The 27,686-nt window shown below is 40.7% G+C and overlaps 1 protein-coding gene across 1 annotated transcript; it reads left to right on the forward strand.

Moving 5' to 3' along the window:
• Positions 1 to 243: 243 nt before the first annotated feature.
• LOC115398064 (steroidogenic factor 1) lies at positions 244 to 27,686 on the forward strand. The gene is made up of 7 exons (XM_030104695.1): positions 244 to 352; positions 2,653 to 2,771; positions 3,104 to 3,245; positions 5,310 to 5,965; positions 20,912 to 21,031; positions 24,427 to 24,574; positions 27,433 to 27,686. The coding sequence occupies exons 1-7, from the start codon at positions 331 to 333 to the stop codon at positions 27,684 to 27,686; spliced, it is 1,461 nt and encodes a 486-aa protein (XP_029960555.1). The 5' UTR covers positions 244 to 330.

The following is a 27,686-nucleotide window of genomic DNA, read 5'->3' on the forward strand; positions in this document are numbered from 1 at the left end:
AGTCTAACTTTGGAGATAAGGGAAGCGCAGTAAAGACCGAGCGGGCTGAAGGAGTTTCACTCTCAGCTCCTTCAATGGTCTCCGTCACACACGCACTCCCTCCACCTCTCCCGGCCTGTCCGGCTCCACCAGCTGCGCTCCCCGCATAGACAGAGTGTCCCGGAGGATTTTTTAAAATATTTTTTTTTTCCTTAACTCGGTCTCATTTTTCATTCTCCATCATCATTTCATCTGTGTTCCTCTGCAGCCCATGCACGGCTGCGGCAACACCTGCATCCACATTTTAATAATCAGACAATCACCAGTGACAGGCTGCTGTCTGCTGTTCAGATGTTGGGAGACAAAGCTCACGGTAAGACCGTTTCTCACTTCCTTACTGCACGAGCACCACAAACAAATTCCAAATAAACCTGTTTCCATCATGACGAAAACATGATGCTCGTTCATGGCCTCAACCAGAATAACGTTCTGATGCAGGTGTTTCGTGTTGATTGTGTAGGAAACGGCGTGCCACTTCCATCAGTTAAATATATTAAAATAATAACTAAACAACCAATCAAAAACAAATCATGAAACCGCGTCAGTTTAAATTTAATTTTAATAATCCTAAAAAAAAGAACTCAACCAAAACGCTTAAATAGCAGATTCAATCATTACAAGTGGAAAAAAACCTAATCTAAAATAACATTTAAAGGACAGTGAACATATTGAGTTTATAGAAATATAATTTAAATTAAAAACTGAAATATTTAGCAAAATACAGAAAAAGATATACCCTTGAAATGTGAAACAATAAATAGAACAGATTGTAATTTTAGAATGATTGATGAAATAATTAAGATATTAGAATGGTTTGCTTTGTGTTTGTTGTTGGTTTATGAATAGAACCAGACGATTGGATTTAAAGCTCCAACAACCTGTAACGCGCGCGCTCCGCTCGTCCTCGGCACTGCGCGTCAAGCCGCAGGTTTGCGGCCTGTGCGTCTCCGTCCTGTCAGTGGCAGGCTGTCACTCCCTCATTCCAAAACATCTGTTTGAAGTTGAAGAAGAGTGCTTTATTTAAATAAATATCTACATTCATTTATATTTTTTAGTCAATCACGTTTTAACTGGGTTTTATTACTTCTATTACTTCTCTCGCGTGCTGTTACACGCGCGCCTGTGCCGAGTCGAGCCGACCGTCTGCACTTCACCTCCTGTTATTCCCTTTTAAAACCAAACAATTCTTTAAAAAAAAAATAAAGAAAAGCAGTCACGAGGAGAGGGCATAAACCTGTCAGCCGCCTGCTCGTGCGGCAGATTCGATAATAAAAATAAATCCATTAAAATCAAGCAGCTACAGTGAATTTGACTCACTGCACAAAGGAAACTGTTGATGTTTTGTCCACAAATTTAATTAGTATTGATAGCCTCTTTGTCCTCATTCACGCACTTGTGATTCGTCAAGTAAAGACTTTTATTTGTCTCAAGCATAATTATACGAAGAGAAATGTGTTGTTTAAGACCCGAGCAACAATGGTAATCATAAGATTAAAGATTAAGACACACAAGGAATAAATGGACATTTATGTGAACATTTATGTGTAGAGAATAAGCAAAATGTGTGAATCCAATTAACCATAGTGTCATATAAAAAAACCCCAGATATATACAAGGTAAACTTCGAACCTTTATATAATAAAATGTGCATTTTTTATGTGGAATGTTTATTACAACTTATCTGTGAAAATAATCCTATAGAAATAAAATTAAAATAGAAAATAGAATCATAATTAGTTGTTATTTCTGTACTTCCATTGTCTTGAAAAGAATTTACCTACTGCTTTTAAATTTGTATTTAGCTTTGAGTGTTTTTTTTTCGTTTGTAAGATGATACATTTTTTATAATAGCGCTTCAACGAATGAGCATTTTTTTTTTTTAGAGAAACGCTTTAAATGAGAATCCGTGCTTCGTTGTGCTTCGTTTTTTATAAACTGAAGGACTTTCTTCTGCAGGCTTGAAAAAAAAAACACTTTCACTGTCTCACGCGCTTCTCTCAGAATATTAATAATGCACGAATTCTTTGATTTTAATTTTATCCTCATTTGCATCTCTTAAAATATACATCTAGATTGAAATATGTCATTTAACACAAATTCCTCTCCAGTAGAAAAATCCAACCAAAAATATTGAATTAAACAAAATGTAACAGAAGTGAATAAAAGAAGAAGAAGAAAAAAAAGCTACAGAAGCGGAGAGATCCTGATGTTTGAACTGTTAAAAAATTAAATACGGTAATTAAAATAAAGTCCACCATCCATCATGTAGCATCTTTTCATTATACCCCTCCTCTTTTTTCAAACTACCTTGTCCCAATTTGAGGAGCAACTTTTTGCTGCAAATTAAAAAATGGAAGAAAAAAAAAAAAAAACAACAAAAGAGAGAAAAAAAACACAGTCCTAATTGAGAATTGAGGCTGCTGTCCGGCCTGGATGTCATTTTCTGTGACGAATAAACTGACCTTGGCGTGTAAAATTAGTCAAGAGGCGCTTTATCATACGAGCATGATTCAATAAGTCTTTGGGTGGAGTTACGCACAAGATTTACGCACCATTTCTCCCCCTGTTGCATGTGCATGTGTGCGTTCGTGCGTGTGTGTGCGCGTGCCTCAGGTGTGACTTTGAAGGTTATGGAGTACACATATGATGATGACCTGGAAGAGCTGTGTCCTGTGTGTGGAGACAAAGTGTCTGGATACCACTACGGTCTGCTCACCTGCGAGAGCTGCAAGGTAAGCGCCGCGCGCAATCCTCTGCCCAAGGAAATAAAAAACCAACAACAAAAAATTAACACCATAATCGACTCCATATGCAAATATTTGTGATTAATTTTCAAATTAAATTGTTTTTAATCTATTTTAACTCGCATGTGGCATTTAAAGCTGTATTTTTGGTTGAAATATTCGTCGTGCGTCTCGCTCCGTTCCTGTCTCCACGCCTCAATAAAATGGCAAACCCGTCATTTTTGCAGCCTTTTTTTAAGTGTGGGAGAAAAAAAAAGATGCATTCACTGGCTTGAACAGCCTGCTGATCCTCCGTGTGATGTTTGTGCACGCGCATGCAGGGCTTCTTCAAGAGGACGGTGCAGAACAACAAGCGGTACACGTGCGCGGAGAACCAGGAGTGTAAAATAGACAAGACGCAGAGGAAGAGATGTCCCTTCTGTCGCTTCCAGAAGTGTCTCAGCGTCGGGATGCGGCTAGAAGGTACGCGCTCTGCCCTCACAGGGCCGGGAGGAACTCTGAACGCCGGTGATGTTTGATATATACTTTTTGTTTTAAAAGGATCTCAGTGGCAGAAATGCTTCATTTTCCTGTGGTGTGACACTTAACATATAAGTAGTTTATTTTCAAATAGAAAGAGTGGAATTAAACGCACCGTGATTTATTTCTATGCTGCCTACCTTAGCTTGGCATTAATAATAGTAGCAGTAGTAGTAACAATAATGATAATAATCCTGTCAATGTACTTGTAGCCTCTAAATATTATATCCACAGAATCTATAGTGCTACTTCGACTTTTTAATATTTTTGATTTGTTTATAAAACAGGACAAGTCAGCAAAAACAAGTCAGTAAAATCAAATGAGGTAATTACTGTAGGTATAAACTAACCACATATGTGCACAAATAGGTTTTGGTGGGTTGTGATGGAGGTAGGGTTGTTTTAAATGTTAATCTAGAGAGAGAGAGAGAGAGAGAGAGAGAGAGAGAGAGAGGCGGGGGTTTAAACAAAAACTCACTCAATATTACACATCTTTATAGACAGAATTTAAGAAAAGGACAAGGACAGACGGTGCAGTTCTACTATTACTGCTGTTATGATTCATTCTGCATAAACAACCATATTGATTCATTTAGATTTGTAGCTACTATAAATCCATGTTGTCCACTGCCCTAATAATAATAATAATGATGATAATAATAATAATAATAATGATAATAATAATAATAATAATGATAATAATAATAATAATAATAATAATAATAACAATAATAATGCAATAAATATAATAAATAATTTACAGTAATAACACTTCTTTCCATTGTGGATTATTATGTGTTTTCAAAACCCTGTTACTCAAGTTTAATCCTCAACAACATTAGTAATCACATTCACTGAATTCTATTCAATTCAGTTTTAGTTGCATCGTGCCAAATACAACTCCATCATCTCAAGGCTCTTTAACAGAGAAACACCAACAACTGCACAAGAAAAACTCCCTCTGAGCATTTAACTGAATCATATCTATTCTTATACGTCATTTACATTGTTGAAATGTAGCAGTAATGTAAATCATTGCGTCTCAACCTTGACCCCAAAGTTGAAGGAAATTATAAACTTTCTATACGTGAAGTACAGTAGTTATGTTCTGTAGCTTTTCCTTTTCTCTGAGGACAGACTCACCAGGTTTTCTCTGGAAAAGATGCTTTCAGCTCTCATTCTGTCCATTGTTTCCATGAAGCCATATTCTCACACAGTTCTAATGTAAAGGCACACATTTTCCGTGACATAAATGAATCAACTGTTCGCTCAATATTTTTAAGATGTTTTGAAAAAAGTTATGCCCCATGAAATCAAGAGGGCCTTGTGACCCTCCCATGAATCTTTGACGTCCCTAGCCGGGGTTGGGGCCCCCGGTTGGGAATCTTTGGTTTAATTCACAGCCGATCACAAATGAAGAACATGAAGCAAGTCAATAAGAAAAAAAAACACCTCAATCAATAAAGCACCTCTGTCCATGAAGTCATTTCTTCTTTTAATGGCTGAAAAGGTTTTTATTGGCTGATGTGTGTGCTGTCTGTGTGGGCCGTCATGTTGTTTCCCACACACACACACACACACACACACACACACACACACACACACACACACACACACACACACACACACACGGGGATGGGATTAATTCCCAGACAGCAACCCAAAGGAAAGCACCTGCTTCCGTAGCAGAAAATGGACACATTCTTGACTTACTGATAAAACCCCAGAGAGACTCCCCGGGGAAGGAGGAGTGGAGCTATACACACACACACACACACACACACACACACACACACACTGGGGATTCTTCTCAGCCCTTAAAAGGGAAGCAGAAATTAGCAGCATGAATGTTATTGACTCTTCAGGAACAGCGGAGCTCAGAGGCAGGAGTCGGTGTGGTGGTGGTGGAATCGGTGTGTTGGTGTGTGAATTGGTATTCTGGTGTGTGTGTTGGTGTGTGAATCGGTGTGTAAATCGAGTCTCCACCTCTTCTCTCCTGTGTGACAGCGGTGCGTGCGGATCGCATGCGTGGGGGGCGGAATAAGTTTGGCCCCATGTACAAGCGGGACAGGGCCTTGAAGCAGCAGAAGAAGGCTTTGATACGATCCAACGGGTTCAAGCTGGAGAGCGTGGCCCCCCCGCCGGCCTCCCCCCTACAGACTGACTACAGCTTCACCGGCACCCTGCACAGCCTGCCCACCATCTCCAAGAGCCTGCTGCCCTCCACGCCCAGCTCCATCACGCCCACAGACTACGAGGCCAGCGTGTACGGGCCGCCGGCGCTGGGCATGGCGGTGCAGTCCCACGTGCCGCTGGCCGCCCAGTACCAGTACGCCGCCTTCCCCGGCAGGGCCATCAAGGCCGAGTGCCCCGACTACACCAGCTCGCCCGAGTCGCTGACAGGATACCCCTACCCCGACATGTACCCCTCGGCCTCGCCGCAGCCGCCCAGCCTGCCGCCGCTGGTGCTGGAGCTGCTGCGCTGCGACCCGGACGAGCTGGCGGTGCAGAACAAGATCGTGGCTCACCTGCAGCAGGAGCAGGGCGGCCGCGGCCGCATGGACAAGCCCAGCACCTTCAGCCTCATGTGCCGCATGGCGGACCAGACGCTCTTCTCCATCGTGGAGTGGGCTCGCAGCTGCATCTTCTTCAAGGAGCTCCGGGTGAGTACAGCCAGCCCTACACACTCACACGCCGCACCCACGGTTTTCTGGACACATTAGCAACTCGTTTCCAGTGAAAAACGCCCTGTGTTTACGTTTTCGTTTAGGAAAAGCCTGGCGCTCCCACGGCAACATCGTGAAAACGATGTCCGTTTACACAGAAACTGCAGAAACACTGAAAACGATGTAGTCATGGCAGACCACTAGGAGGTGTAGGTGGTTGTTTAGTAATGAAACAACACACACGCATGCAGAGAAATATGTGCTGTATTTATTAGCAAAGGGAGAGCACAAGTGGTATGGACAGACCGCCATGTTGGATTGGTGTTATGGTGACTGTCAACTCTGAAACTACCAAGTCCTGGAGAATCTGGACTGGAGTCATGACAGTCTGGAGGAAAACATGGTTCTTACTCTCATCTATTGAGCAGAACTATTTACTTACTTTATTCACTGCGGCTGTGGTGCACATGCACATTAGCAGTGTTCCATTATAGTTGCATTTTCTACCGTTTCCATGGAGACATTTCTTTTCCAAAAATTGCATTTTTCCTATTCCGGTAGAATCGAAGTGTTTTCAAAAAGTCAGTTTTCTTCCCATTTCCAAGGAGATGGAGTGGGACCATTTTCAAGAAGTTCCACAGTTGTTGTTTTCAAAAAGCTGCTTCTTCAGTATGTCCAGGCGTCGTTGTGTAAACAGACGCCCAAACCGCTGCGACAGTTTTCCCATTTCACTGGATAATGTTGTGTTGACGGTTCCCCTTTCAGACTTTCATGTTCAGAACCAGCAGCTGTGAAAAAAAACATGAAGTTCAGCTGCAGCTTGATGGTGCAAAGAAGAACCTGATAAAGATATTGATTATTACTTATTATTATTACTTATTACTATTACGACTGATTAATGAGAAGACACATTTTTATACATTTTCGTCCTCCTCTTCCTCCTCCTCCTCCTCCTCCTCCTCCTCCTGTCACACTTTAAAGCCCCCGGCTCTGCACAGTCCTGACATATTTCCTGCTCAATCACACATTCTCAGCTTTATGACATTTTTGTGTCCGTCCAGCTTCTCTTATGGTCGAGGAAATTGCTGCAAATCCTGATTTCTTACATGTTGCTGAATCACCAGGAAACAGCAACTAATGGAAAATAGTTCTGTGACACATTTAGAGGAGATATAAACAGGAACAAATGGATTTTGCAAAGTTAATGTTGAATTGTGATTGTCTAAATGAGATTGTGTTACACAAGCACAATTATTGCGGTTGAAATGATCAATATAACAATTTAAATTTAAATATAAATTCAGAGAGCGTTTTGTAATTACAAAATGTTTCACTTCGATGTTTTAAGAAGCACCAGACATAAATAGCTTTTTGATCAAATTAATCGATTTGATTAGTCTTTTGAAACAGATCATTTTTAAATTAAAATGATTAAAATTATAATAAATTGTCCACAGATTTCTGTCAAAGATTGGCTATACGCTTTAAATTACATGACTTCTACTATTATTGTGGCTAAATTGTCTTATCAGTGACTAAAAGGCATCAGTGGGTGTACATATTGCATCAATCAAGTGCTGCTCGGAGAAAAAAAAAGACACCTTTAGGTTCCGTTTACACGACTGTATATATATATATATATGTATATATATATATATATATATATATATATATATATATATATATATATATATATATATATATATATATGTATATATATACACACACACACACACACACAAACATATATGTGTGTGTGTATATATATACATATATATAAATACACACATATATATATATATATATATATATATATATATATATATATATATATATATACATAGATATATATATGTAGATATAGATATGTGTGTGTGTGTGTATGTAGATATAGATATATATACACACATTCATCCATGTCCTGCATGACAACAGTCTTTGCTGCCCTTGATACTCACTGATTCACTGATTAATGGCTGAAGTCACATTCTGTGAGCAGAGAGCGCAGAGCAAAGTGAGCATCGTGGTGTTAGGGTCAGAGGTCATTATGTAGGAAAAGAAGAACTCATGGTGGTAAAAAAAAAAGAACGGAGGTGTTTTGAAGCTGGAGTCCAAAGCAGGTGGACTTCGTGTGCTGAAGGATGGGTTTATTTAGCATAGGTCGCTTTGTCACTGCGTCTCTCTCAATGTGTTTCTTTAGATCGTGCAGCAAGACGCTCCGATTCCCAGCAGGGCTTTTAGTTTCTAATTTTGATGATTTTTCTGACTCGTCATAGAAATCCATCAAATTCTAGAACAGATTTTAGAGCAACCTTGGACATGGTCTTCAGCTGTTGTATTCTTGAACTTTACAATTTTAAAACTCCGACTCATTCTAGAACTCAGTGTCTTTGTAGAACTTTGACAGCTTTCACAGCTTTAGAACTGCCGTACATTGTTGGTTGATGCTTTATTTTGAACATGTAAACACGTTCTAGAACTCTGAGAGATTTTATATCTCCAAAGCATTGTACATTTCTGTAATTAAAAAAAACCAAACATATTCTGTATTGCAAACCAAGCACGTTTTAGAACTTCAACACATTGTAGAACTTTGACACAATCTTGAGCTGGAACAGATGTGAGAAATCCAGGACGGTCTCAGTGTTTATCACTCGTTTCTGTTCTATGGGACTTTTCTGACTGTCGTTGACTGTTTGAGTTTGGAGGAAACAAGCAGAAATGTGGGTTTTACCAAAAAATGGCCATTTTCCAGATAAAGGTTAGTGTGTGTGTATTTAAAGATGAACCATCCATCTCGACTTCAGCATGTTTACCATTTGAGAAGTCAATTAAAGAGTGTATAAGATTAACGTTGTAAAGGGTTGTACAAGGACAAGTTATCTTATTCTTTCTTGATTTCTTTTCATGCCCTTCTTTTATTTTTTTACTCTGTATGCTGATATTACTAAAAATATCTGCTTACATAACTTAGCTTGGATGACGAGGAGTCCAAGAGAAAGCAGTGGCGTTTTGTTTCAGGCCTGTGTTCATGCGGCTCCTCGGCCCTTTAGGAAAGAACAATAATAATAATAATAATACATTTTATTTGTAATGCGCTTTACATTTCAAAAGAAATCTCAAAGTGCTACAAAACAAGATTAAAAACAATTGAACAAATATCTTTGAAGGCGCTGGGATTGGAGGGAGCTGACTCACACGCCCACGGCTCGGCGCAGGACTCTCAGAAAATGGGCTCAGAGCCCACGTTAGGAGGAGAAACTGCAGCTGGCAACTGATTCCGAGTATGCTCCTCTCAGAAACTCACGAGAAATGTGACTTTAGAGGAAAAAAGTAACGTCTGAATCTTTGCTGAAACTCACTTCTCCGCACGGCGTCACATTGTGGCGGCGTTTCATAACGCTGCAGAAAATGGGATGTTTGTGGTCTGTGCTGTGCTTCTATTCATGGAGGCCATTGCTCAACGTGGCGTCAGAGACAGAGCAGCATAACCTTTCATGTTTCAGCTCGCGGGGAAGAAAAAAGAAAAAGAAAAAAGTTGGTCTAACTAATGAGGAGTGATTCTTTCAGTAGTGTGGTAGAATACTTTCAGCCTTGTGAGAGTAATTATTCCAGGTGGGTGTTCTCTGTGTTTAGTCTGTGTGCTGATCAGACCACACACACACACACACACACACACACACACACACACACACACACACACACACACACACACACACACACACACGGTGGAGAATATTGATGATTGCACATTCATCAGCGTCTCCATCCGTCTTCTCCAGGCCTCTGATTGTCTTTATGAATTGATCCTCAAACACAGCGCCGGCTGATTTAGCCGCACGTCAGTCGAACTGAAGTCAATACCACCGCCGTGGCGAACCGCATGGCCCCGCCGCCGCCGCCACTGTTAATATGGCGATTCGCTGCAGGAAATGAAGGATCGTAATTCCCCTGACGAATCAGACCGCCAATAGCAACAATGGAGGAAACGCCACCGTCCTCCAGCGGCGGTGGCAAGCCGATGCGTCTGTGCTCAGAAACAACAATCGCCTGTCAGCGAGCCACGGTCAAACCGATCCCACTCCTGAAAACCACACAAACAGTGGATCCTGGCCTTGGGGGGATTTTCATCTGATTCCCTGATGTCTTTTCATCAGTTTATTCACAGAGTTACAGTCAAAACACATTTGCTCTTTTTTTGTTGTTGTTTGATTCAAAATTAGCTGCTGCTGATTTCTCACAGGATACTAGTGAAAAGTAATACAAGACGGACAAACAGACAAACAGACAAAAAACTGCAGCAAACAACAAGAAGTAAACTGGCATAAAAACAAGGAGCAAAAACAGAAAAATAACAACAAAAACAAATTACAAACAAAAATACAACAAAAAGAAACTGAAAAGAAAAATTAATGTCACAGGTAAAGTCAAACAAAAAAATCAAATGAAAAAAAATAACAGAACTAAAACAAAACAAAATACAACAAAAACACATTCAAGCAAAACAAAAACTGAACAAAAAGAAACAAAATCAGAGGTAAAGTAAAACAAAGAAAAAGTTGAAACAAAGTAAAACACATAATACAAACAAACAAAAAGGTCCTGAGGCAAAACAAAGACGCTAAAGAACTAAAACAATGCCGATTGGCAAAGAAACAACTTCTAACACTTTCTGCACTTTAGAATCTAAAGCAGGACGTTTGCAGATGCAGAAATACTTCGCTTTGCTTGAAATGCTTTAAAACCTTTAGCAAACGTCAATGAAGCTACAAATTTTCCAGCCTTCAGTCCAAAAACCTGAAGCAGAACGAAAGACAGCCTGAATTCTGAGAACATCCAGGAGAGTCCGTTTCTCTCTGGTGCTACTTTTGTAATTTTCTTTCCCGTCTCTGAAACAAAGATCACATTGTGGTGAAGATGAGATTTGTAGCATCTTCTCACAGCAACACAATCTGTTATCGTCATGCCACCTGTGTTTGGATACTGAAAGGTTTCTCTGTGTTTCTGACTCAGGAGGGGAGCACAGAGGCTTCCCGGCGCTCCTTATCCAGGAACTGATAGACCAAACGTATAGGCCGACGGTTAAAACGTGACTGAATCCTCCCAAATGCCAAATCAACACCAAACACGCTCAGTGCTCGGTGTATTTCCTGTGTTCAAACACAAATAAAGTGTATATTAAAGGTGCTGTAGGCAGGATTCCGCATCTCCGCAAGATGGCGATTTGACCCATCTAAGATGGCCATTTGAAACCCAGCACAGCCAATCCTGTCCTGTTTTCTCTGACATCACACCTTTACGCAAGTTAAGCCCCTCACACAAGAACGTGCGACGAACACCCCTCGACCAATCACGGTTCGAGCCTCATGGGCTCTTCTGATTGGTCAAAAATACCTGGAGCTGTCGAGATTCCTTTTCAGCTCAGAACAGAGACAGATGGAAACGCTGCGCCCTCGCGGTAGTGCAATTATGCTACACTCCTAAAGGATTATCAGTGGATACTCTAACATTTAATCCAAAGAAAACATAGAAAAATTAGCATTGACTAGCAAAATCCTGCCTACAGCACCTTTAAATCAGAATTTGCTTTGACTTTGCTCTGCTATGTTTGCAATGATAACTGAGTTTTATTCGAATATAAGTAATCTGATTAATCACTGATCCATCATGTAAACTAAACACTGAGAAAACCTGCACAACTTATTCCTCTAGTGCCCCTAGTGGGGAAGTTTAGCACTGTGCATATTGTGTAACAATCTTTTTAGTTATATCACCAGTTATGCATATTTTTTGTAGGTGTTGAAAGAATTACCCTATATTGGATGAAAAGAAATTAAGTGTCACAGGAATGCAGCCTCACATTCAATATTGCTATACTGCAGCTGAATTGTCACCAAAATTCGACAAGGACGTTTCCAGAGATGACAAAAATGCTTTCAGATGAGTTCAGTGATGGATTTTAAACATGGAAAATGAAGCCTTTAGAGCTTTTTCATCGGAGCCATTGTTGAGCTCCATTGTGCCTCTTTGTGTTCCTGTGGAGGCTGAGAACACTTCAAGTTTGAAAACTCCTGTGTTGCGCCGACATTTTGTCCTTTAAATAGTGCTTGTGATGAGTTTCACTACTGATTAAGAAGCATAGTTGCTTTAAGATTATGCACGGCGGATTGTTTGGCTTTGTTCGGCAGTGAAAGCGCCTTGGTCAAGGTTGGAAAAAAGATCGTAGTTATGTAAATCTCAGTGTGCGGCGCTCAGAACATCATTCACTTCAAAAGTTTCCTCATTATGCTGCAGGAAAAAAACAAGTAACTTCTGACGATTTCAGGGAAAATTTGCAAAACCACTGCAGCATCTGTTTTAAGATGCAATTTGTCCATCAGTTTAGTACGTTATTCAACAACTGCTCTTGCTGTTTGCACATTTTCCATCCATCCAGCCATCCATCCATCCATCCATCCATCCATCCATCCACCCATCCATCCATCCATTCACCCTTCACTCCTCCATCATTGATTGATCCATTGAACCCTAATTTGATCTCTCTATCCATTCATTTATCATCATCCATACATCCATCCACTGATAATCCATCCATCCATTGATCATTCATCCATTCATCCATCCATCAATCCTTTGACAGTCCACCTATCCATCCATCCATCCATCCATTGATAATCCATCCATCCATTAAATTACGATACTGTCTACAATGATAAATTTATTCCAGAAGAACTTTGCTCCATTATTTCATTTTGGTCTCCCCTGAGGGAAAAATAAGAAGTTTTTTTCATCACCTCTTGAATTTCAGTTAAAAGAAAATTTAAAAATAGCGGCGAAAAAGAAGAAGCAAGGATCAAAGTGTAAGGGCTGAATTCATCCAGTGAAGCCGGAGCGGTGAGAATGTAAACACTTGTCATAATGTCGGCATCTTCCCTCAGAGAAGAGAGGAAAACCATCTCTTCATCCGAACGGCTCGCCGCGCCATTAAATTCCCGGGGAGGAAGGCGTAGGCAGACCCTGGCAGCTCACCAAGCTGCGAAAAAAAGGCAACACCTGGAGTTTTCCTATTTTTTCCCCACTTCTGTCCTTTATGCACTGACAGTTTCTCTCGCCACAACAACCAAGGAGCCTCTTCCTCCCCCTCCTCCCAGCCTCCTTTCATACACATCTGATGCATTTCTGTTGACAGTTGGACCACTTTTATATGTATAGTGGATGGCCAACATGGACAGTGAGAACAAAGCTGTGCATATTTTTGCCAAGAAAGCCTCCCGCTGAAAGAGCTGTTTCCCTGGGCTGGATAATTACATTCCACGCAGACGATAACGGGGCGATGTCAGCGCTCCAGTGCAGCTCTGCTCGCTGTTTGCCTACATTGTTATTAAATTGTTCGCAGAATGGAAGCTATTGATTGCTGCGGTTCTTCCCGCCGCCGGATTTTCGTCGTGTCTCGTGTTTGACCTTCCTTTCGCGTGTGGAACATGGAAGATTTCTCTGGGCAACAAACACCGTTAATGTGGAAGAGCTGGCGGTGGCGTGTCGGAGGAGAAATCTGAGGGGCAGCGTAACAATTATGGAAATTAGTGACACACTGTTGTAAAACGGCAGATGAGACTGCAGTTTTTATTTTGCTCTTGGTAAAAATACTTAGTTATTTTGGAGAAGATAAGCTGTGAATTGGCTGAATGCAAACTGTTCTCGTGAATGTGTCACTGTTGCATGTTCTGTCTCCGTCTGACATGCACGTCCTCAGTTTTTCTCCATTGTTCAACTTTTAGCTAATTCTAATTCGGCTGGTTGGTATCTTGGCTCAGAGGTCTGTGAACTGCAGCTCTTCAGCCCCCCTGTAGGGGCTCCATCAACCGCTCAGAAAATGTTTTACCACACTGATTTCAAATATCTCCTGATCCCAGGATAAAAACAGCTAAAGACAGCTGGAATGGAGAGGGGATAACATAGCTAAAATTAGAAAAAAAAAAAAAAAAAAAAAAAAACAGGAAAAAATATATGGTCAAAAAATATTATTAAATTGCTGGTACTTTTTTCGGGAAAAGAAAAATACAAAAGCAAAAAAAGGAGAGAGAGAAGAAAAAAGCTAAAGCTACTCTCACCATGAGGAAACGCACAGCGGCTATAAAAAGCCAATACATAAAATGGATTAACTGGGGAAAAAAGGAAAAAAAATCTCTCAAATGGCTACAGAAGACGAAAAAATTATATATACAGTATATAATATAAAAACATATTGTACCTATCTCAGTTTTTTCTTCATTTCAGACGACAAACATGTTTTTACATGTTTTTTGGTTCCAGACAAATTTTATTAAGTGGAAAAATCATGACAACATATATTTCGGTCATGAAGGTTGCAGACCACTGCTGTAACTTCACAAATCATCTAAAAAAATTATGACCACCTACTTAAAACCTTATGCAGGTTCCTCTTTTTGGGTTTTCACAAGACCTCTGAAGGTCTGCTGAGAAACCTGATGCTCTCCTGACCTTTGCTGGGGGTCAGCAGAGTCTGGGGACCAGGGACCAGGACAGGTTTCTGTCAGAACCGACATGAAGGTCTGCAGCAGTCTGAGCTCCAGGAGCCTGTTTGATGGGCCGGACCAGTCTTTACTCTCCTGTTGATGTCTTAATGAAAAGCATTTCATGAACAATATCTGCATGTACCAGACAGGACCGGCTACTGAAGATGCAGGAAACTGGTTGACTGACAGATATTGATCATTGTGTCTCACAAACTGGCAAAATAAACGCACAATTCTTAAAATGCTGTTTGTCTTCCTGAGCATCAGATTGAAGATATGTGCTTCACATCACACGTCACAACGATGTGTGATTCACAGAAATCTGAATATGTTCGTACATACAGGATCAGTCTTTAGCTCTGAACAGAGATGCTGCCGTCATTGTGATGAAAGGCTTTCCATCACCTTTTGTTGCACTTTATTTGATTAAAAAAGTATTTTTTGTACCTCTTATGTCTTATTATCACTTCGGAATCTCTGCCATTGCTCCTCTTTCCCCACAGCTTTGGCTTTATGAGAGATCACCTTCCATAGTTTAGTTATCTGTTTTTTTTCCCAGTTCTAATCTGTAATGTGATTTAAGTGTGTGATTCAGAATGTTTGGCTTCCTCCTCAACCAACACACCCACTCACATGGCATTTTGTGTTTGTGGATTAAGGCATCGGAACAACCTGCTGACTGCGTTGCTGCCTGTTCTTGTGAATGTGAAATTTAGCTCAATCATAGTGGTGGAAATAGAGATCTGCAGTCCTGTCCTGTATTGACTGTATTCACTAAACAAGGGGCTGAGATGCGTGACGGGGATTGTAGACCAGGTGGTGCCACCAGTGGGGAGTGTTCTGATCCTGGAACGCTGACCAACAGGCAGGAGTAGAAACTTCACTTCCTGCCTGACAGTATATCCCCCCACTAACATGTACTGTTGTACGTTCTGGCCAGGAGTGTAGTCGAGGGTCTGCATGGGTCCGCTCTTTGCCATCTTTTACCAGAATGGCTAGAACTTGCTGCATGCTCTGGTGTGATTGATTCATGTTGATGTTGACCATGTAGCATGAGGGCTGACGAGACAGTTCTCTTCAGCAGAGTAGAACGGGTCAATATTGCTGATAAATTATGCAAAAAAATTGTGTGACAACAAGCAAATATTACTGAGAGACCGTCACTGAACAGAGTGTTAAACTCTCTGTACCCCCCCATCCCCCCACACCACCCCCACCCCCCCCACCCCACCCCCGATGAGTTGCCATTACTTCATTAAATACAAAATCACTGAGGTGACCAGCAATTCATTGGAGCATCATGGGGGCGGCCATTTTGAATGGTGTCATAGATCTCCCATGACTCTCAGTTCACTTTAGTTATTATTTTGGGGTGTTAGGATGCATAATCAGTGACTGTGATTAATTTAAAAAAAAAAAATGTATTTAAAAAAAATCCCTCTTTTGCAGTGCCTTGAACTGAAGAAACATAAAATGGTCAACTTTTGCCATGCAAAAAAAAAAAAATTGCGACAAGTTGTATGTTTTAGGAATTGCGAGCACTGTTCAGGCAGACTTTTGTCTTCTTTTTGCCTTCTGGCATTGGGTTATGAGCAGGATTACTATTGCAACAACACATCATCAGTAGGGTAAAACTAACCTGTCTCACGACGGTCTAATCCCAGCTCACCCAGCTCACGTGAACAATGTAATGCTTGGTGAATTCTGCTTCACAATGATAGGAAGAGGCGACATCGAAGGATCTAAAAGCGATGTCGCTATGAACGCTTGGCCGCCACAAGCCAGTTCTCCCTGTGGTAACTTTTCTGACACTTCCTGCTCAAAACCCCAAAAGTCAGAAGGATGGTGAGGCCCCGCTTTCACGGTCTGTACTCAGGCTGAAAATCAAGATCAAGCGAGCTTTTGCCCTTCTGCTCTACATTAGGTTAGGGTTATGGTTAGTGGCGGCTGGTGCTGAAATTTGTTGGGGGGGGGGGGGCTAACAAATGCTTGCATACTACAGATTAAATAGTTGACAGAGTTGCAAAAGCAACATCACCTGTGATACACAGTTACATCAATTACAGGTACACTATATTTTTTAGTGCTCTACATCAACACTCTTTCTCTCGCTCTCTCTCTGTCACACGCACATATTTACACACCACAGACGTGTTCCAACCCAACTTCAACGACTGCCCACTGCCTGCTGCACCTGTCTTAATATTACAACTGCTTGGTGACATGCAGTGCCAAACACGCCTTCAGTACAACAGCTAACCTCAGCAAAAACAAGGCGTCACAGTCCTTTAACAGGTCGACATGGGCCTACCTTATTTGAAAGGAAGCTCACATCGACGCCTTTCTGGGATGCAAACAGGTTAACCACCACGTCGTTGAAGTCGGGTAATTTTTGGATGAAGTCCGTCTGGATAGACAGCGCGGCAAGTGCATTCAATCGGTCCAAATAATTGGATTATCCAAAGCAAACAGTCCACCTGGTTCATGCTGACGCCGCCATAGCTGAAGTTTTTCTCCCTCCTGCCCAACTCTGGCACCAATAGCAGCCCTGCTGTGTTAAATTGCTGCTGTTGGTCAAAAGTCAGCGGCTGTGGGCTAACTGAAGTTAGCCCAAAATGCTCAGTAAACCACGGGGGGCGGGACATGACACCTGTCAATCACTTACAAGAACCAAATGAATTTATCTGCTGGGGCTGTAAAAAATCAGCCAATTTAGAGATATTCTATGTTTTTCTTTTGACTGATTGGTGCTGTTGCTACCTTTGGTTTTATCTAAACTTAAAACAATCTGTTGTAAGTTATTTAAAAAATAATTTTCTCATCTTTTTGTATTAGCTGTCTTTTTGTGCTGGGAGGGCTCAGCCCTGCTAGCCCATTTATACCAGCCGTCCCTGGTTATGGTTAAGGTTAGGGTTGAGACACTGGACATTATTTCTGCTCTTCTTCTTCTTCTTCTTCCTGAGGCCATGCAGCACTGAAGCTGTCCTCTACTAGTCACGGCTGTACAGTCCCAGAAAAAAAAACAGCTAGTTTACTGAACTATAACTAGCTAAACATGTTGGATTGAGTGTTGCAGACTGGGTGGTAACTTTGTGTTGGAGCTGATTTCATTTGATATCTTTGTTGCCAGCGTCACTACAGCTGAGACTGTTTGACTGATAAGTAAAATCTCAGCAGATTAAAATGTAGCGGCTTTCTGTGGGAGCAAGAGGCAATATCAGCCAGACGAATATTAAAGAGATGCTATATGCTAACATATTGCTGTGTATATTAAAGGTACAGTAGCTATATAATATGGGTGTAATGCTCATTTTGTGCTCTGGGTGGCAGTGGTGAGATTTCGCCATTATGTCAAATTTTACATTTGGATTTGAATCTGAATCTTGGCTGGAATAATTAGATACAATTAAAGTTCTGTAACTGTGTTGCAGTTGTACTGGAGAAAGTATTTTGGTAACACTTTACTTTAAGCACCCGGTATAACACATTATAAGTAGTAATAAACACTCATACACGATCACAATGCTTTATAACTCACTATACAGCACTGTACAGCATAGGGTTAGGGTTAGGGTTAGGGTTAGGTCCTGGCATTGTGATCATCTATGAATGTTTATAACTATAGCTACACGTGTTACAATGGCATTATAATGCTTGATAAATATACTTATAATGTGTTATACAAGGGGGCTTCAAATAAAGTGTTACCAGTATTTTTATATGATGATAGTACAAAATTTTTCATTTTCATTGTTTTAAAGAAGAAAAACTCATATTGCTTCACATGAAGCAAAAACAGATTAACAGGAGGAGCTCATTTATCATTTTGTTCTCCACTTTTATCCACTTTTTATCTGCCGTTATCACGTTTTCCTGCACAGCCCCCTCAAAAGCCCGGTGTGGAAATTCTTCTTCTGCTGTTTGTGGGACGGCACATTCACTCAGCTGACATTTAATTTAATAAAATCTGGCTCTTCTCTGTAAAACATGACACTTGACAGGTATATAACCTCATAGATCAGCTTTAACCCAGTTCCCCGCTCAGAGCCAGAAACACTGCGGATGCATGTGGGGGATAAAATGCAGCTCTGCTCTCCGTGCTGACTGAGGAGGGCTTTTTATTTTTTTGATTTTCTTTTGGCTGCAGCTGAGTGAGAGGAAGCCCAGGAGGTCGCTGAGACCTCTTGCTTCCTTCACCCCTTCCTTTATGGCCGTGCGGCCGGACCCCCACCCCTGCGCCGGTCCACATAAGAGTGTGTGGCCCGGACAGATTGGACCCTCTTCCCCGGGACTGATATATGGTTTCATTGAGGTGGACTGTAATTCTGTCAGCTCCATGTCAGATGAATGTGTGTCTGGGCCTATTAGCAGCTGCTGCTGCAGAATTACTGACCTGCGCGTCCTTCACTTCACAGACAATATTACAGCAGGGGTGGGGGTGGGGGTGGGGGTAGAGGTGGGGGCTTAATCTGCAAACACCCATCCCCCAGAGCGCCGCAGACGTGGGTGGGAAAGGTGGTGGAGGTGGTTTGTGGGGTGGAGGGATCAGGGAGAGGTGAACAGGTTGGAGGGGTCTCAGGCGATGCTCGTAAATACATCAAGCAGGTCAACATGGACACAAACAGTGCAGACGGTTGTTTTTCTTTATGTGCAGTCTGCAGCCTGATACACTGAGATACACACTTTATTATGATTCAGCCTGGAAATGCTACAAATATGTTCTAAACTCCAGTGCTCTTCATTTTATTTTATCATGTTGTATTCATTCATGGTGACTCAGCAGGTCTCAGTGTTTGTAGATAATATAAACTTTGTGTATATTCTGTTGGATATACAGTATTTTTTATTTTATTAATTCTAGACATGTCAAAACACACACAAAATACAGGTACAAAGTGAATAAACTAAACTTTTTTAATGTTAATACAAATGTTTCTATATATCGAGACATACAAACATAGTTACACATCAAAAGGTATACGTACGTACATATACAAACCTCCTGCAAATAGTCTATATAGATACAGTACATCTATATAGTATGAAAATACAAAAAAAATAAAAAATTAATAACGCTACATTCTCACATCTATCTAGACCTATATTTATTTATTCTGTTTTTCCAAGATTTCCCCATGGGATTAGCAAAGTATGTCTATTCTATACGCATATAAATACACCTACAAGACATAGCTTGTCAGTATTCACTCTATGAGATTGCAATGTATTTTTTTTCTGCTACAAATGAGATTGTACAAATGTGCAACAAAGAAAATCTGGCTGTATTTAAAAAGATCCTGCTTAAAGGTGACTAAATTGACTTTTTATGCAACAAGATGTTGCTTTAGGAGTGTAGAAATAATAGTTCTGTGTGTTTGTAAGAGGTCGATCAGGAAAATGTACTGGTTCCTTGTTTGCTCCATGAAGTGATTTAATGGAGCGCTGAGCCCCAACAAGCACAAAAAAAATGGACTTGGAACTTATCAAAGTTATTAGAGGCTCACACAAATAAATCTGAATTTGCAGAAGAGATTCTGGGAAACAATAAGTCAAAATTTGATCTACAACACAGAAAATATCTTAGATTAAAGTCTGCAAACAAAGGTTGTGGAGTTTTCAGCTGAGGTAAAAACCATAGTTTTTTAATTTAATGACAAAAAGATTTTTGACTGTATTTATTTTCACTGAAGGGATGAAAATAAAAAGAATAAAAAATACAGCATATGCAGTTGGGGTCTTGAACTTATTTTATTTCAGGGACCACAGAGAAGTTTCATTTTGAGCAGTGCTGAAATAAGCTTCAAATTTAAACTTTAAAGTTTGAATTTATTGACTTTATTACTTTTGCACTTTTTTTTTTTTTTTTTTTTTTTGGTAACACTTTACTTGAAGCCCCTCTTTATAACACATTATAAGTAGTTATAAACACTAATACATGATCACAATGCTTTATAACTCACTATACAGCAGTATACAGCATAGGATTAAGGTTAGGGTTAGGGTTAGGGTTAGGGTTAGGGTTAGGTCCTGGCACTGTGATCATCTATGAATGTTTATAACTATAGCTACACATGTTATAATGGCATTATAATGCTTTATGAATGTACTTATAATGTGTTATGCAGGGGGGCTTCAAGTAAAGTGTTACCTTTTTTTTTTTTGGTTTTCATCTCAAAGAGTAGCAGCTGAGAATGCAGCTGAGAATGCTGGGAAAAGGCATCCCCCTGACCCCCTCCTCTGAGAGAATGACAGCTTTCAAAGCAAATTCATGTTTCTGTTGAGAATTTGATCAGTGGAGCTTCAGAAGGACGGCTTTGCTGATTCTTGGCTTCTTATTGTTAACTGTAAATCTCCCCCCCCCATCCCCTCCCCCCCATCCCCTCCCCCCCATGGGTGTTTCCTGAAGGTGGGAGATCAAATGAAGCTGCTCCATAACTGCTGGTCTGAACTTCTGGTCCTGGATCACATTTTCAGACAAGTGCAGCACGGAAAGGAAGACAGCATCCTGCTGGTGACCGGCCAGGAGGTGAGTTACTCCCTCACACACACTTCCCATCGGCACGCCGCCCGCCTCGCCGCCTGCTCCGTCCACCAGCTCCCCTCCAGAGCCCCCAAAGCTTGGCTTTTCTTTATAGATCTAACCGGAGTCAAATTCCTAGTTTGTAGTCAAACCTGGCCAATAAAATCTTTCTGATTCTGATTCTTTCTGATTTTGACATATCAGCTTAGATAGTTCTGCTGTTTTGGAGGAAAAATGTGATTATTTTTACAGTCTAGATACACATGAAAAATCTCAGCGAGATTCATCTGAACTTGTTTCATTATTTTTATATCATATAAAACACCTTTATTTGTCATTTAACTCTGATGAAATGTGTTGGAAAGCCTCATGTTCACCAGAATCACACAGATTTCAACACAAAAAGACCTGAATTGGAGAATTTCCACGCTGAATTTCTATAAATGTTGAAGACATGCTTTTGAGTGCCACTGTGCTGCTATATAATGCCTTATTTATTAAAATATTCCAGTATGATTAAATAGCGTGACTGGGCTTAGCTTTAAAGGAAAAAAACTAAACTAAACAAAACTACTTTTGTATTACAGTGCTTTGGGCTCAGGCACAGTTTTTCAATGGTTTGCGACAAAATGAAGTGACATATTTCTGAATCTCCTGCAGAAAAATTTCAGCATGTATTATAAATAATGTTATCAATGTAGAGTTATCAATGAAACATGAAAAATGCTTAAGTTAGAAAAAATGACAAATTAATTATTAAGGGACACTTCAAGACTTTTGTATCCCTTTTAACCACGAAATCTAATATCGATCTCATGGCTTTGAACAGCATGTGGGATGATATCAGTGTGTGAGCTGCTGATTTTACCAAGTCCACGGGAATACGGACTGAGAGTCTCTGGAGGAAAACGTTCTTCTTACTGTCCATCAATCAGAGTCTTGAGTGTTTTCAAAAAGTTGTGTTTTCACTCACTCTGAACATCATTGTGTGAACAGAGTTCCAGGACTCAGCCAAAGTTTTCCACTTTCACTTGATAACATCGTATATGCGTGACATTAGTGTATGTATTTATACACACAAGCTTTCAGAAGCTCTGACCCAGAAGGACTGAACGTTAAAAGAAAAAACTTTTCTATTTCCCATTTCCCTCGCATACAAACTGAAAATTGTAATTTTCTCCATGTCAGATTGTAAAGTCTCGACCTCACATTGTTCAGCGTTTCGGGAGGTTGGCATTTTAATTGGTGCTTTATTAATATAATTGAAATTAATTGAAAAAGCTTTATTAAAGTCAAGTAGGAACATTCTTCAGAGGAATTTCTTGATATATTGTTGAGAATACATTAATTCATTTCAATTTATCATTTGACCTTTGGCTCTGTGAAAGTTGCTGTTTATTCTTGTGCAAAGAGGCGACTCACAGTAAAACCTCACTGGGACTTTATGTTGAAGATCTGTGTTTAATTCACATTTGATTTATTGGGAAAAATACTACGATCTCATGGAGCAGCATCAGAACTGCAGAAAAATTAAATACTATTTATACTACGGTAATACTATAAATACTATAAAATTGCGACAACTGGATAGAATAACTTAAAAGTCGGGTTCATCTTTTGAAGTCGTTGCTACAGCTTTGAAAAATGCCATCAATCTGATGTCATGTCTCAGGTCACGGTAGGTTTTTATCATTTATTGAAGTTAACATAATAATTGATTTATTGTGGCTCCATTAACCACACAGTATATAAGGTTCTAGACTTAGAAATAATCACATCCCACAGTCTAGCAATGGTATACACACACACACACACACACACACACACACACACACATATATATATATATATATATATATATATATATATATATATATATATATATATATATATATATATATATAGATGGATGGATGGATGGTGTGTGTGTGTGTGTGTGTGTGTGTATATATGTATGTGTATATACACCATTGATAGACTGTTTTATTTAGTTATTTGTTTTTTGCTAAATTATATGAGCTCATGAAAAAGTAATTCAAAACGTGTTTATCTCAGTTTTCTTTTCTCCAATTTTAAATACATGTTAATTATTAGGTTAGTTTAAGAGAGTTTAACCTAAAATTTCAAAATACAAGAAAGTATATAGTCTTAATGCCAACTGGCTGACCGATCAACCAAACAACCAACCGACTGACTGACCAACTGGCAAACCAACAAGCAAGCAAGCAAGCAACCAACTAATGGACTACAGGTTTACACTTAAATATCTTTTTAAACTGCTGGAGCGGAGCACAAAGCACATTCCACTACTTTAAAGCTCGTGTCCGGAGTTTTGAAAGAGAGAGGTTTTTTAATCCTATGTCTCGAGGTTCCGCCCTCCCTCTGCTTTCATGAGCGACCAAGCCACGCCCCTTTAATTGTGCACGCTGTTATCCGTTGGGTGAAAATGAGAACCTCCGAGTCCTACAGCATCCTCCATGTTTAGCTGTTTACGGTGGATGTTCAGCAGACAGTGGACATATCCGAGGTGAGCGCGGCGGCTTCTGTGGAGCTAACTCTCCTCTGCCTGGGTGAGTGCGCGTGCTCTCTGGCTGCTCCACACTTTAATTGACAGTTCGACAAGGCGGAAGCTCGAAATCTATTGGCTGACGCTGACCGGCTCTTTTTCGGATAACATGGGAGTCTATGAGATGAAGGCGGGGCTCATAAATACATTTTTATATTGCTTTATGCTAATATTATATTGTAGTATCAAACCAGACTGACACATTTAAGCTCTGTCAAAAAATGATACATACATTGGAAACGAACGGAAACTCCGGACACGAGCTTTAACACATTCATCCATTCACACGCACATTCACACACCAGTGGAGACGTCTGCCATGCAAGGCACACAATCCACAAACCAACCAACAAATTAACCAACCAACCAACCAGCTAACCAACCAACCAACTGACTGACCGATTACCAACCGATCGACCAACTACACAACTGACCGACTGACCAAACGACCGACAGGCCGACCGACCGACAAACCAACTGATCGACTAGGTCAAACAAAAATTAACAAAAACAAACATTTCCACCTACCTTGATGTTGAAGTGATCTTGTGAAAATAATTACAATTATAATAACTATATTTTATATGTATTACTGTTCTTATTCTTAGTACCTTTTTTTTTTTTTTAAGAAAATTTAACCCTGAAGATATAATACAAACAAATCTTACTCGCTCACACACAATTTTCCCTCAAGCTTCTGTCTGATGGCTTATATTATTTCTGTTGTTTATTCTTAGATTCTGTCCACTTTGCCTGTCTATAAATGAATGAATGAATGAATACAGAGAATGAAAGCGGCGAGACACGGGGAGTCAGCGGCTGTCTGTGGTTGCAGGTGGAGCTGTCGTCCATCCTGTCCCAGGCCGAGGTGACCCTGTCCGGTCTGGTGCAGCGGGGTCAGGAGCTGGCGGCCAGACTGAGGGCGCTGCAGGTGGACCGCAGAGAGATCGCCTGTCTGAAATTCCTCCTGCTCTTTAACCCAAGTAAGTCAGATTCACGTTTGAATGTCGTCTCTGCAGCGATACGCTGTCGAATAAGTTCGAATTCAAGGAAATAAGCCTGATCTGAAGAAAACCGTGCTGTCCTGAGACCACAGCTGGAACAGCGAAGGGGTCAGGACCCCTTCCTCCATGGAAGAGTATCCAACACTGCAACAGTTTTAGACAACAGTAACTAAATGTTGCAACGCTCCCAAACACAGAGGTGCCAATAGTTATCTTCCATCCTTTAACACAACACAAATAAAGAAGCTAAGTCACTCTGTGTTGACGTTAAACTTGCAGACAGCAGCTAAAACTGTCTAAACTGTCTTTTAGACTGCCCTCTAATACTGAGATCTTCTGTTGGTGTGAGCTGCATCAAACTCTTCATATGTACCAAATACACCAAATGATGTTGAAATCAGGACTTTCTTGAAGCCACACCCATTCGAATAGTCAATGTTCTGTGTTCTTGATTTGATCTGCATTTAGAGTAAGATGTACTGTCTGAAAATCCTCATATAAATCAAGATATATTGGTTGACTGTTGATTGGATCAACAACCAAGATACTTTGTCATTGGTACTGCACGATGTAGTCATGCCATTTCCTTCCACCAATTCTATGTGTTTATTCCCCCAAAATGTATTATTTCAACAAACAAGTCAGGAAGTCTGATTTACTGGATCATTTCTTTGTTTTAAGGATGTTTCATGACATTATATTGTTGAAAACCACTGGAAAACTTGGTTATTTTAATCTTAAACTGTGTTGTATTAGTAGGGTTACACATTTGTGGGATGAGCAGCAGAGCTGAGCCGATGCTGATCAGATTGATGAGACATCTTTTGGTCAGTCAGCTGATCTTTGGTGTTGAGATGGGGACTGTTGGCAGGCGAATCCCGCATCTCCACTCCTGAATTAGGGAGGAAGTCTTGAATAAACCCCGGCTTACGGACCAGTGTTGGATCTGCAGTTTGATGCCAGACTGTGGAGACAGAAGTTCTTACATCTTGATACCTCTCTGCATTGAGAGAATAATCAAATAAGTGATTCATCAGCAAATAAAAAGATGTTTGATGAAGAAACAGACCAAGCAAATGAGGCAGTTGGAAAAGGAAATAAACAGGCTCCAGCCTCCAGCCGCCTTCGTGTTATTTATTGGTGAATTTATCTATTTATAGTCCCCTGTAACATGGAATTCCCATCCAGTTCTGATTGATTTTCTTTATAAGCTGACACAAGGTTTAAGAGGCAGAAAACAGCACAAACATTTCACGTTTCATTCTTTACTTCTAAATATTTGTGTCATCCTTGATGTGTTCTGTGTGAATCCAGGGAGGTCTATGGATTATGAGCTTTTAGTGGAGACGCTGATGAAAAACTAAAATGAAAAAAATCAATGGCTGTGCTGCATGGTTATACTGATGCTGCCGTTCCTCCAAATTTGAATAGCAACACTGACATCTTAATGAAAAAGAAAGATCTTACAATTGCAGATAATCTGCTGCAGCTATTTATCATTGAAGCTACAAGTGTTTTGCTAACTGGCCTTTTTCTCTCCGATAAATTCACTTAATTAAATTTCTAGGGTTGACAAAAGCCAACATTAACAAAGACATCCTCCTCCATTGTCCACTAATGGCATTCAAAAGCATCGTAATGGATGGGTCTATCATTTGATAGCAGGCCCGACATTCATGTAGCGGCTTGTGCAGATGGAGAGAGCGCAGACGTGGCTTGCCCAGATTCCCAGAAGTGTTTGCTGTTTAGCGCTGGCGAAGCGGGGGAACAAAGGGCTTTTGAGGCGGGAGAGCACTTGTCTTAGGCAGAAAATATTTGCTGTCTGCCAGCGGCTCCTTTGCTCGCGCTCCCGCTCTCCCTCATCTTCAGAGTCAGGTTTGTCGGGGGTAATTTAATTGCCCTTAAGCAGCTTGAAAAGATGATTCAGAACATCGATTCAAAAACGGATAATTACTGTGTGAATGGATTCTCCAAGATGGGCTCAGCTGATGCTGAATGCCGGTCCACCGGAGGGCTCAGCCATTGTCTCACGTACACACACAGACGTGCGCACACACACATACACACACACACACACGGAGCCACACACAGCCACCCACACACAATCACCCCGTCTAATACAGACAGTATGGATGCAGGGCTGCGTACGCGAAGCTCAGCATGTAGAATAAATTGACTACAAACACATTCAAGATATTTTTTTCCTCATATTTTTAAATTTGTACCTTAATATGGATTTATATAACATAAAAACAGTATAACACACTAGAACAGGAGTGTCAGAAATAAATCCCATAGACAAAAATCAGCTGCCAAAAGGCTTTTATTCAGCCGAACCACCAAGCTAATCTTAAAGTTCCTGTTTAGAGAAGCATTTTTTACATTTGTTCCAGTGCAGGGGTGTGAAACATTTTAGTTCAGGGGACACGAGCAGCCTAATTCCATCCTGACCAGTAAAAAAGTGCCATGATAATGTTTAATCTTAAATTTTTTTAATTTATCCTTGCTGTGGTGCAAAGTATACATGATGAAAACGTCTATATTTTCACAAATCCACTCAAAATGAGTACAATCTGAAAACAAATCCAATTTAATGAAACCGTCTGGTGTAAAAAAATTAGTAAAATGCCCAAAAATTATGCATGTTTTTCCAAACTGCCCCTGACAGCATGGCTTTGAGGTTATTTCCATAGCGGAGTTGAATCAGAACCTTTGGAAATTTTCTGACCCTCTTTTCTGTAAAAGATGGATGTTTGCCACCACACCTTTGATTTTAAAGGCCTGCCTCACCCACGATGCATTGTGACCCCTGCTCCTCTCCCTCCTGTGCTGCCCAGATGTGAAGCTGCTGGAGAACCAGGCGTTCGTGGAGGGCGTCCAGGAGCAGGTGAACGGCGCCCTGCTGGAGTACACCCTGTCCACCTACCCACAGTTCCAGGACAAGTTCAGCCAGCTGGTGGTGCGGCTGCCGGAGCTGCGCTCCCTCAGCACGCAGGCCGAGGACTACCTGTGCTACATGCACCTGAGCGGAGAGGTGCCCTGCAACAACCTGCTCATCGAGATGCTGCACGCCAAGCGGGCGTGCGTGTGA

Source organism: Salarias fasciatus, chromosome 12 (genome assembly GCF_902148845.1).
Source record: "Salarias fasciatus chromosome 12, fSalaFa1.1, whole genome shotgun sequence".
NCBI lineage: Eukaryota > Metazoa > Chordata > Actinopteri > Blenniiformes > Blenniidae > Salarias > Salarias fasciatus.

Bases quoted from the DNA above. Each gene is read 5' to 3' on its own strand.
- LOC115398064 (XM_030104695.1), top strand. From the start codon at position 331: ATGTTGGGAGACAAAGCTCACG. The intron at 353-2,652 runs GTAAGACCGTTT...CGCGTGCCTCAG, and splicing joins GTTGGGAGACAAAGCTCACG to GTGTGACTTTGAAGGTTATG. The intron at 24,575-27,432 runs GTAAGTCAGATT...TGTGCTGCCCAG, and splicing joins CCTCCTGCTCTTTAACCCAA to ATGTGAAGCTGCTGGAGAAC.